General features: G+C 36.6%; 1 protein-coding gene and 1 pseudogene across 1 annotated transcript; one reads left to right on the top strand and one right to left on the bottom strand.

Annotated features, from left to right (window-relative positions):
• Nucleotides 1-447: 447 nt before the first annotated feature.
• LOC137955636 (CBS domain-containing protein CBSCBSPB3-like) lies at nucleotides 448-8,557 on the bottom strand. Its single transcript, XM_068802667.1, has 14 exons — nucleotides 8,051-8,557; nucleotides 7,757-7,922; nucleotides 7,542-7,674; nucleotides 6,777-6,947; nucleotides 5,406-5,484; nucleotides 5,186-5,299; nucleotides 4,986-5,052; nucleotides 3,951-4,056; nucleotides 3,719-3,777; nucleotides 2,445-2,554; nucleotides 2,219-2,349; nucleotides 2,017-2,099; nucleotides 1,808-1,897; nucleotides 448-1,307 (listed from the first exon to the last, which is right to left on the bottom strand). Exons 1-14 carry the CDS (start codon nucleotides 8,182-8,184, stop codon nucleotides 1,134-1,136), a joined length of 1,617 nt encoding a protein of 538 aa, XP_068658768.1. The 5' UTR covers nucleotides 8,185-8,557; the 3' UTR covers nucleotides 448-1,133.
• Nucleotides 8,558-8,675: 118 nt separating this feature from the next.
• On the top strand, nucleotides 8,676-9,738 carry LOC137955216 (photosystem II 22 kDa protein, chloroplastic-like; annotated as a pseudogene).
• The last annotated feature ends 1,385 nt before the right edge of the window (nucleotides 9,739-11,123 follow it).

Here is an 11,123-nt window from a genome sequence, read left to right as displayed (position 1 = left end):
CATGGACAGATGTAATCAACCCACTCACTTCACGCTTGAAAATAGTGGGCGCCACGAAGAGCAAGACGTGGGCCTCCGAAAACACAAGTCAAACCCTTAAAATGTATTTTAGTGTACAAGGGAATATATAAATAATATAAATTAATTATTAATTGGTTTATTTTATTTTCACGGTATATGAGATGCATAAAAAATTACGATACGAAATGGTCAGAGCAATAATTAGTGAACGACAGCTTTTATGATTATTAGCATTTATTACAAATGATTAGATTCATAAATTGGAGAATTCTCGGAGCGATCTAAGAAGAGAACCCTTGGCCCGATACGGTTTGAGGGAGGGGTGCGCCCCCCTTTTTTTTATTTTTCCTTTTTCTTTGACGACAGCTTTCGACCCAGATAGAAATGGGCAGGGGTGGGTTACCCTCAACTTTGCACCACACAGGGCATTGGGTGGAGAGAGACTGCTCCTTCCCCCTTCTTTTCTATCCACACGGGAAGATAGCCTGAAGTGAGCTCCTGTGGGAGGAGGCGATCTCCATCGTCCCCCCTTCCCTGACGCAAGGGAAGACAAAAGGAAGGGGAAGTCAAAACCCAGTTAACCGGATCAGGGTAGATGACCTTCCCTTGCTCAATAATGTCCCTTTTTTTAAGTTTTAAACAATATTTACAGCATTACATGATGTCATTATCAATCAATTTAACCAATAGTTAAAATTGGTGTCGACTGAGCTTGATAACTTCACGAGGCCTGCGACCATGTCTGGTTTAGTAACTCATAGGAGAGAGATACAGAAATATATAGCTTCTCTTTCTCCACGGTTGTTTTCTCCGTGCTTCAGAAACTGGTAAAATTTTCACAGACATCGGCATCGTATACCAGTGTTGGATAATATGTGCTCGACACAATATTCCCACTTCTTCCCCTCACCTTTGCATTCATTCTCATCCTTCACCCATGCGGTCTTCTTTTTCTTTTTTCTTGCTCAAATTTCTTTCAGTGACCTCGAGTAATATTTCCCTCTTTGGCCCAATGCGCGTATAGAAGTTAGAATGCTAAGAATTTCAGATTCTGTATGGATGGAGGTAGTACAACAGGGTCTCCCCGGGACGGTCGATCCAACTGAAAATTGCTACTTAGATTGCTTCAGATACAGAAGTATACCAATGCTTGAAAGCACAACTGCACCAATCAAAATCCCTGACTTCAGAGAGATTATTTGACTGGTTTGGGTTTTGGAAGCATCTAATGATGGTTCTGTTGCTTTCTTCTGAGAGTCTGAATAGTCAAGGTGCAACCTTAGAACCTGAAAACAGAAACCAGCATTAAACAACGCATACCAGTGTGCAGTTGATTTTATGTGAGCATGAATATATAATCGTTTAGAGTGACACACAAAAACCAAAAACTTATAAACTGATAATGCCACCAAATTCAGACATAATAAATTTTTTTTGAAAAAAAGTTCCCAACATTTTTCCAGAAAATGCCTCATGAATTTGTCCGCTTCTGCTATATTAGGGATTTTCTTTTAAAAAAAAAAAAAGCCTCAGATCTTCATACAGTTTTGTATAATTAGTCGAATCTTCTCACATTAGATGGGCACTTAGAAGTTGAACCCCTGAGAGCCACCTGCCCAGTCTCTAAATGTTAAAGATAAGTGAGAACTAATTGAAAACTTCTTTTTTGAGGCAATGAGAAATAGAAATAATTCTATTCAGTGCACATGACAAATAAAAGTTGCTTGACAACTCTTGTACTATTTCGCAATGAAGAGTCAATTGTAGAGAAAACAATGCAAACTACCTTCCAACCAGCTGACCTTGCATGACCTACAGCTCCCATAAGATCAGCATCAGATGCAATTAAGACTTTATCGCCTTCATCATCTTCATACTATAATAAGATAAAATGATCTAATCAACTATCTTTATTTGTTTTATAGCGGATCAACTATCTAAATATAGAAACAAAAACAATTCAATTGATATTTGAAATGAAAATTGATGGATCACCAGAAAATGCAGGAAGCCTTCATCATCATTGGAGCCTAACCTTTCCTTCACAGTAGAGATGAGATTGTTCAAACTCTCAGTGCCTGCATGCAAAGCAACCACGGACATGAAAACCAATCACTTCAGATAACTACACAACCTCCCTCTGCAGTCTTTCACATGGAATAGTCACCATATTAGCAATATTTCTCTGGCAACTAACCACAAGTGAATCGATGGACATGTCCCTTCTGGTCCTCAAATTTGAATGAAAATGAGTTCCCAAGCCCTACAGAAGGATACATAGACTTCACGGAGTCCCCAATATCTGATGCCATTAAGCCAGAAAGCTCACTACAGAGAGTGTTCCAAAGTTAGGAATTGAGGATGAGCATGCTCCATAAAATGTTTCCTTTACATTTAACACCAGAAGACCTGCAATGGCATACCTCCGTGTATCATATTCATCATCTGGCGGCTCTAGGGCAAAAGCAGAATCCCAAAATTTCTGCATCATCGTACTTGCCATGTTGTTCACTGCACCAGAACCTCCTTCAACCTTCACATACAAGTCCACAAATCAGGAAACAGCAAGACTAAAGGTAGAAGCAGACACTTCTTTAGGAGCCTAAAGCTCACAACCTGTCCACCCTTTGTGCGAACATTTTGACTTACGACGCACAACATATTTGTTAACCTTACAACTGCATTTATTTTTATGTGTACAGCCATGAGAAATGCTGACAAACACATACTGAGGATAGAAAAGAAGTATTCCACTCATACGCATAACAACTTGGCAACTTGTTTATCAGTTCCCAGGAGATGTACATTAGAAGAAAAGATTGTTGTTGCCTTCTTTTGGGCCCTAGGGTTGTGGGAAAAAGAAAAAAAGAAATTTCCTATACATGCAACAGATCACATGAACTTATCAGTCCAAACTATGTTTCTGCTTAAAATGAGAAAAGTATGGACAAATTAAAACCTTTTATGCTTATGCATCCACACTTCCCACATCTCCGTAAAAAGTAACATTTGTAGCTCCTGGAGCAAAACAGATTTAAAAAAATGTACCAACACAGAGGCCAAACCTCCAGGAACTATTTTGGAAGCAAAAACTACATTCTCAAATTTCGAGGTAATATATGCCCTAAAGTACTCATAATGCAATATAAACTCTTTGACCAGCCATATTTAAGCCATAAAAAATTAGTACGTAAACAATTTTTAATACTCAGAAAGGGAAAATATGATCACAGTTATTATAAACAAAATGGAAAGCTTGTGAAAAATAAGAATTAGGAGAACAGACACTGTAGATGGTAGAGAGAAAATTCTAAACTATTAACAGCCCAATTAAACAACAGCCATATTTAATATAAACAATGGATGTTAAGGATGCACCAGAAAAATAGGATGAGTTGGTTGAAGCTTCCATTAGAAATTGTTCAGTAGCCTCCAGGACTTCTATGCGGATTAAAACTATGCATAAAAAATGTATCTTTCTCAAAAATATGTTGAAACAAGAAAGACAAAGTATAATCATGTTATTGAAAATGAGACCAAAAGTGGCTATCAAATCAAAATCAAGTCTAAGAAGCAGAAAGATTTTGCAGAAAAGTAAACCATGGTCATGCAATTGAACCAACTCGTAGTAAAATATAAATGCCCATAAAGAATAAAAAATATATTAATTACCATATTTTCAGTTAAAAATAATTACCATAGAAATTGCAGCATGAGTTATTTGCAAAACATCCACACAGGCAACAACACATCCATCTGACCAAAAAAGTAACAATTGCTCAGATGAAATAATAGATGCAAATGAGTGAACAACAGAATGGTAGAGAGGAAGAAGAAGAAGAAGGTACAAACAAATAAATATATATATTATACGGTATGTGCACATTATTTTTTGTGCATAAGTTTCATAGAAGAGCTTTGCTGCTCACCCTTATCAATAACAGGAAGATGTAAAAACTTCCCGTCATGCATTATATGTAATGCATTAAGAATTGTTGTGTCCAGCATCGCACAATCAGGATTCGGTGTCATAACCTTCAGGGGAAAAGATTAAAAAAAAATTAAAAAAACACACAAACTAAACTAATTTCTACACACCATCCTGGTCATCACATGTCAGCACAGAGATATTTTTCATCTAAGACTACATGTGGGATACAGAAAAGGTATTCAGTTACATATAGAAGATCACCAGCTAATGACAGCAAGGAACCAATAATCACTTAATCTTTAACACTTTGTAATAAAAAATCAGAATGATTTTAAGAAGGGCACATGGTCATCATCTGTAAATTTTAGAATGTTTTACAATATTGGATGTGCTTAGTGACAAATATGAGCAACTAAAGATGCTAAAACAGGGAACAAAGAGAAAATGATCAAAGAAACTAAACATGTTTTATCTCATAATTAAGCAATACTATATTAACAAATCTATTGTAAGAAATACTTGAGCAGCCTACCACACCCTTGGTGCTTATTACAAACCAAAGCCAACCATCTGAAGGCCGCCAGTCTGTGGCCAAAGTCTACCTCATGAAACAGCCCAAGCTATCTGTGAAAAGGCTGTCCAAGATTTCTTTTTTTTTTATTTCTTCTTGGAATGGTCGGGCAGTCCAAGAGCTGAATGCAAACAGTACTAACTTGTATATCAACCACCCAAAAAAGGCCTGAATAGTCTGCATGATGGCTATTGTGCAAACCACATAAGATCTTCCGTGCAGCAGGATGTTGATGAAAATAGAACAATCTTACCCTAACATTATAGACCGATGCGCTCGTACTCTTAAGCAAGAGCAGATATAGAAACCTTAGGTTTAGCAGAAGAAGAATAAAAATGTATGCACACATGTTACCTCTACTATATTCTAAGAAAACCTCAAGTTACTCTAATCCACCAAACTGCATGCTTTAAAATGGGCAAAAACCAGAAATATCATAAAGAAATGTCCCAAGGGTGGAACCTTTTCCACATGAGTCAACTCAGGTGAAAGATTTTGAGCCACAACTCGCATGAGCACATCCTTTGAACTGAGAATTCAACCAAGAACTTTTTAGTAAAATTAAGAAAGGTATGACCATAAAGAAATCGCTAGAAAAGGAAATGCATGTGTAGTATGACACTTTAAGGAAAATAAAAGCAACTGAAGCTAAGATATCATACGTGAGAATGCCCTGAGGTTTGTTTCCAGTCACAACAACCACTGAATTAACTCGTAAATCTTTCATTCTTCTGGCGGCAAGGTAGACAGGGTCTGATGGTAACACGGTTGCAACTCTGCAATGAATGATAATGATAAACCTCAAAATAAGAAAAGTTACATAGAAAAAGAAGAAAAAAAGATACATAGAAAAATAACTGCAATTTGGATACATAAGCATACTTATTATTCTCAGTTATGATTGTTGACAAGGAAGGCTTGAACATCCTCTCGCGGAGAGTTTCTATGAAAGCATATGGAGCTGCAACAGATGAGATTGATTAAATTTGTTATGCTTGTTTGATTCCAGAACTAATACAGCAACCCTAAAAGCAGATGAAGACAATAAACCAATATTATCTGTAATTTATCTTCCCAGACACCTCTACAAACATCTCTTACAGGTTTATTGACCTGACCCAATAAAAAGAAAGAAAGAAAAAAAGACCTCTGGTTACCAGTTATAGATGTCTTTCACATTTAATAATCTCTATGTCAATCTAAGAATCTCTTTTCCCTCATGTAGTAACATTCATTATTTGTTTTAAGAAAAACATCATAGGTTTAAAAAAAAAAAAAAAACAGAACAAACATTAAAGCAAAAAACTGTAGCTTCCATGTTCCACTAACCAATTCTATAGTAGCAATTATAAATACTTCTTCATCAAGAACTTTCACAACAGTCAAAATCATTCATTGCACTATTTCTTAATACTGCATGACATCCACAGAAAATGCTACAAATAATCTCAGCCTTGGTGTACTTATTAACCTTTAGTAACAGAGAAAGCTGAAGGAGATATCTCAATTTTTTTCTGGTTGCCTATTTAACATGCATACCACCCTGAAGTAACAACAACCTTTATTGTCCGCCGTATCTCACTAGCTTCCAAATCATGGAGAGTAGGAGTAAAAATATAGTTTCCATAAACATAAAATTTCTAGTGGACAAGCTCCAATAAGGGCATTAGTGCAACGCCAGAGGTCGAAGTCTGGCAGATGTCTCTGGGTGTCTATCAATGTAACCTATTTAAAGGGAAAGATTACTTTTTTTAAAAAAAAGTACCACAACACAACCATTAACTCTATGGTCAGGCTTTCATCAAAGATTTTTGACAATTCAATCTTGGATAGGTTCCAGAGTTTTAATTATAAGACAACGATCAAGCAGCACTTCATCCCTTGTATACCTGCAAGATAGGGACTTTCCTAATGTTCCAGATCAAGAAGCTCATTCATTCCATTTAGAGGTTGTCCCATCTCAACTTCAAAATATGGAAACAGTTACCTCTTTAGATATGCTGCGTAAGAGACAATAATTTGTACATCTTATTGTAGAAAGCTTGCCCATATGACTTGCTTTCAAAATATGTTCTACTTGAAACAATGAACAGATATTTTTACAATATTTTTGAGAAACCAAAAAAAAATTTGCATTTCGTCTAGGAACAATCCAGATCAACAAGAAGCAGATCTAACTAAACCATGGTGTCCAAATCCATTACAGCATTACAAAGGCTTAGATAACAAGCCACATAAAAATCAACAACGCACCGGAAAAGTTGCTTCCCCATTGGCGTTCAACACCCTCTACAGCAGCTGCAATAGCACTGCCTTGCTCTGCTGCCTTCTCCATTCGAGATATTGCATCATAAAGACATTTTGTAATATCCAGCAGTGCAATAACTTCTCCATTCTCCACAACAGGTAAATGCCGAAATTTTCCTGTCAGAGAATAAGGCAAACAAAGCCAAGAGAATGTTTTAATAGTACTTATCCCTGAAAGACAAGAATCCCATGTGCTAAAATAAACATATCTCACGGAGGTAGTCCTGATAACCAGGACTAGTCAATTCTATAATTTGAATGGCAACATTGAATTAACAAAAGCAATTCGGGTATTGCTCATTCTACAATAGAATTGTCTGTGGTCCAGAAAGAGCTTCCAAAAAAAGACTTTTAAGTCCTCTGTGAGAAAACAGAGAAAGAAAACCCACAGATAAGCAACGGCTACTAAGTGTTACACTCAAACTATGGAGCAAAAAGAAAGTAGTGGGGACATGACTTTCCACACTGTTTTAGAAATTTCTTAAAAGAGAACTATCATTAATATCTACAAAAAGTTCTACATGAGGCGGCTCTTCAAGGTAAGGATGCACCAATATTAAACTGAATCTATTATTGAGTGTCCGGTGATAAACTGACGTTGTAACCATATCAAAATTCAAACATTAGTAATATGTTTTCCTATCCAATCATTAAATGGAACTGAATATTGTTCTGTGCAGCAGATATACAAGCGGCAAATAAGAAACTAACCTTGGACCATCATCTGTAAGGCTTCGATAGCCAAAGAATCTGCAGAAACGAAAACCGGGTTTCTTGTCATTATCTTTGACACAATAGTTTGCTCTGGCCTCAAACCCTCTGCAATCACCCTTGTAGCAATATCCTAAACCCAAAAATAGAAGCAACAATAAAGAGATAGGAGAAGATTAGAGAGAAACATTTTGTTGGTTCAAAACAAAATTCACCTTGTCTGTCACAATCCCTGAAAGCAAAGCTTTTGAATCAGTAAGCAAAACGGCATCCAGACGCCGTGCTGCCATCCTTCGGCAAGCATCCGAAACGGTGGTTCCTTCAGGGATTGTCAGAGCTTTCGACAGTCTAAGTTTCTTCACTGTTCGTTCTCCAATCGACCTGAACATATCCGATATATTTATTTAAAAAATTTGCAAAATAGAGAAACTATTTCACTTAAAAAAGATTAAGCAACATATAAATGAAAAAACGAATGCAAAAGATGAAAAGAGTCGGAAAACACCAACGTGGATTGAGAAGTGGGCTTAGATACGTTCCCGTGGGGCGCTCCATTTTCCGACTGGACGGACTTCTTGACAATAGTAGGGCCGCGTCTAGAACCGAGATTAGTACGCCTCGCAGGAGCCGTCTGGGTGCTCATAGTCTGTGTTGAAATTAAGAAACTAGGGCTAGAAGCAGCCACTAAGGGTAAACAGCTCAATCCCTACAATCAGAGATGGAGAAGAAGAGAAGCTGAGAGAGGGAAGCAGTGAAGATGGAGGAAAGATTTTTATCTTCTTCCCTCTCGCGTCTCTCTTTCTCTTTCAGTCCGGGAGGCTTTTGTAGCGTAAGCAGGCTTGAGTTGCCACCAGATGAACCATGGAGGGGATTTCAAATAATCAAATCAAATTCCTTCATGTTAGCTGAAACAACAGGTGAACATCTGGGGCGGTTCTACGCTTAAATTACTTCTCTACCTCTTTGGTGTTTGGCGTCGTCAAAATTAATTTGCTCTTTCGGTCGGACCTCTAGACTCAAAAGTCCATTTTTAGCGAGTTTAATAATTAATACTAATGCAATGTAGTCTCATTATATTCAATTAGGAATCTCCGGCCATTTTACTCCGTTTTCGCAGCAGCTTCTTTGTCCTGACTCTACGCGTCTGAACCAAACTTCTTCTACTTCTTCCTCTCTTCTGCTGCTCCAACTCTTGCTATCTTCAAATCAAAAACCAAAGATCCGGCTAAAAAGGTTGGTTGTCCTTTGCCTCCAATTCCACTAACCATTGTTCACTAATAAAATAACAAGCAGAAAAAATGGCCCACTGCGGAAGTTTGTATACTATGGGGTTAACTACCGGTGCTGTTTGTGTCTGTGTTTTAGGTGGAGAAGGTAAAGCCGAAGGTAGAAGATTGTATTTTTGGGACATCAGGGGGAATTGGCTTCACCAAACAGAATGAACTCTTTGTGGGTCGTGCTGCCATGCTTGGATTCGCGTGAGTTTTTCTCTTTTCTTTCTTCATACTCGAGTTCTTATGTCCGCACTAGCCGGGATTTTAACATTGAAAGTAGTTTACAAGATTTGCAGGCATCGCTGTTGGGAGAAGCGATCCCAGGGAAGGGAATTCTAGCGCAATTAAACCTTGAGAGTGGGATTCCCATCTACGAAGCAGAGCCCCTTCTTCTCTTCTTTATACTCTTTATACTCCTGGGAGCAATCGGAGCTCTGGTTGACAGAGGTCAGTTACGGGACTCGAGAGCTGTAATTCCTCCGGGAAATAGTTTCAAAACAGCTCTGGGCCTCAAAGAAGGAGGTAATTCCGTAAATCTCTTCTATCATTTCGGGTAGACATTTTCACAAGACTCACAAGAACTTGTGTAAGAAATTTTTCTGCCGGCAATCAATCCACATTATGTTTGTAATCAAATCCCAATTCTGGGACGGAGTTACACTTGGGTCTTCTTCTTCAAAGGTCCATTGATCGGGTTCACAAAGGCAAACGAGCTGTTTGTGGGAAGACTTGCCCGAATGGAGATTGCTTTCTCCATCATCGTGGAGATAATTACAGGAAAGGGAGCCGAGGCACAACTGAACATCGAGACGGGTGTGCCGATTGGGGACAGCGAACCTTCAATGTTGTTTTCATCTTCTTTGCGGGCATTGGGATTAAAGGGGTGGCATCGAGCCGTACCGAGCCGAACCCGAACGAGCTGAGCCGAGTTAAGCCGAACTTGAACCTGCCTATGTACGAACCGAACTGAGCCGAACCCGAACCTGCCTATGTTCGAGCCGAGTTTGATTTAAATATTTCGAGTCGAGATCGAGCTTCAACATACATTTAAAATTTTTCAAAAAATATATATCAAATAAATTGTATATAAAATTATGCATACATTTTACATAAAATTGGGTATGATCTCTACATAAATTATATATATATATATATATATATAATACATGTATAAGATTGGGTACGACCTCTACTTAAAATTTAGCATAATCTATGTATATAATACCTATAAAAAATTCGGCATGACCTCTATTTAAAATTGGGCATAATCTATATACATAATACCTGCATAAACACTCTATAAACACTCCATAAAATTGTCTATACATTTCATAAACACTCCATGAAATTATTTATACACTTCATAAATAGTCTAAACATTCCATACACTGCATAACATTACGAATAAACTTCATACAATAATTAAACACAACAAAATTAAATGAAATATCACTATCAATTTACAATCACCCAAATAAAAACTATAAATCCATTATAAATTTACAAACTATAGTTGTTTCTCTTCATGCTAGAAAATAATATACGTCCCTGCATGAGCAAAATCTCCACCTATGACAAAAACAAAAAAAAAAAATTAGTTATTATCAGATAAAAAAATACTCTTCCACTACTAGTAACTTAATGTCGTTACAAATATTAAAATTACCATGATGAAAAAAACATGAAAAATCATGTAGTTGGTAGCATTATCTTTACACTCTTCTTCTCAGGCTGTAATCATAAAATAAAATTTTAATAAATAAAACTAAAAAAAAGACTAAAAAATATCATAATAAATAATTAATCAAATAAATTCACTTTTTGATTGTTCTTTACACCGTGAAGAGCCCAGACCCAATCACTGCCACAAATCAAAGCTTGAACTATATTTGGTGTCAAGGAAGAACGATATAAAGTCTATTACTAAATGTAGACTTTAAATCTACTGCGGATATGAGAATTATAAGGGGGGGTTAGTCAACAAACTTAAAATTTGAAGTTCATCTTCATTTCCTGTTTCAAATTCATTTCATTTATCGACATGAAATTCAATTTCAAACTTGGTATTAGTGTGGATAAGTTCACGTACATTGGAAAACAGTTTCCAGTGTCAGTGTCCCAAAATGAGAAAAATATAAAAAACAAAAAAATAAGTAACTTATAATAATATACTTAATTAAAACATAATACTTAAACCCCAAATTAGGTAAAACAACACATGATTACAACACGAATAAATAATTTAATGTATAATTAAAATAAATTAATATATTAATTGATTAAATTAGATATTATATTATTTAATTAT

The sequence above is a fragment of the Aristolochia californica genome, unplaced genomic scaffold (assembly GCF_029961685.1).
Source record: "Aristolochia californica isolate CCGP_79_NKW_82.1479 unplaced genomic scaffold, dmAriCali1.0.hap1 SCAF_2, whole genome shotgun sequence".
NCBI lineage: Eukaryota > Viridiplantae > Streptophyta > Magnoliopsida > Piperales > Aristolochiaceae > Aristolochia > Aristolochia californica.
Note: the sequence above shows the minus strand (reverse complement) of the source record. Positions and strands in the feature narration are given on the sequence as shown.

Coding starts and splice junctions, on each gene's coding strand:
- LOC137955636 (XM_068802667.1), bottom strand. CDS start 8,184: ATGAGCACCCAGACGGCTCCTGCGAGGCGTACTAATCTCGGTTCTAGA. Junction 6,948..7,541: donor CTTACAGATGATGGTCCAAG/GTTAGTTTCTTA, acceptor ATTCTCTGACAG/GAAAATTTCGGCATTTACCT. Junction 1,308..1,807: donor CAAGGTCAGCTGGTTGGAAG/GTAGTTTGCATT, acceptor TTCTGTTTTCAG/GTTCTAAGGTTGCACCTTGA.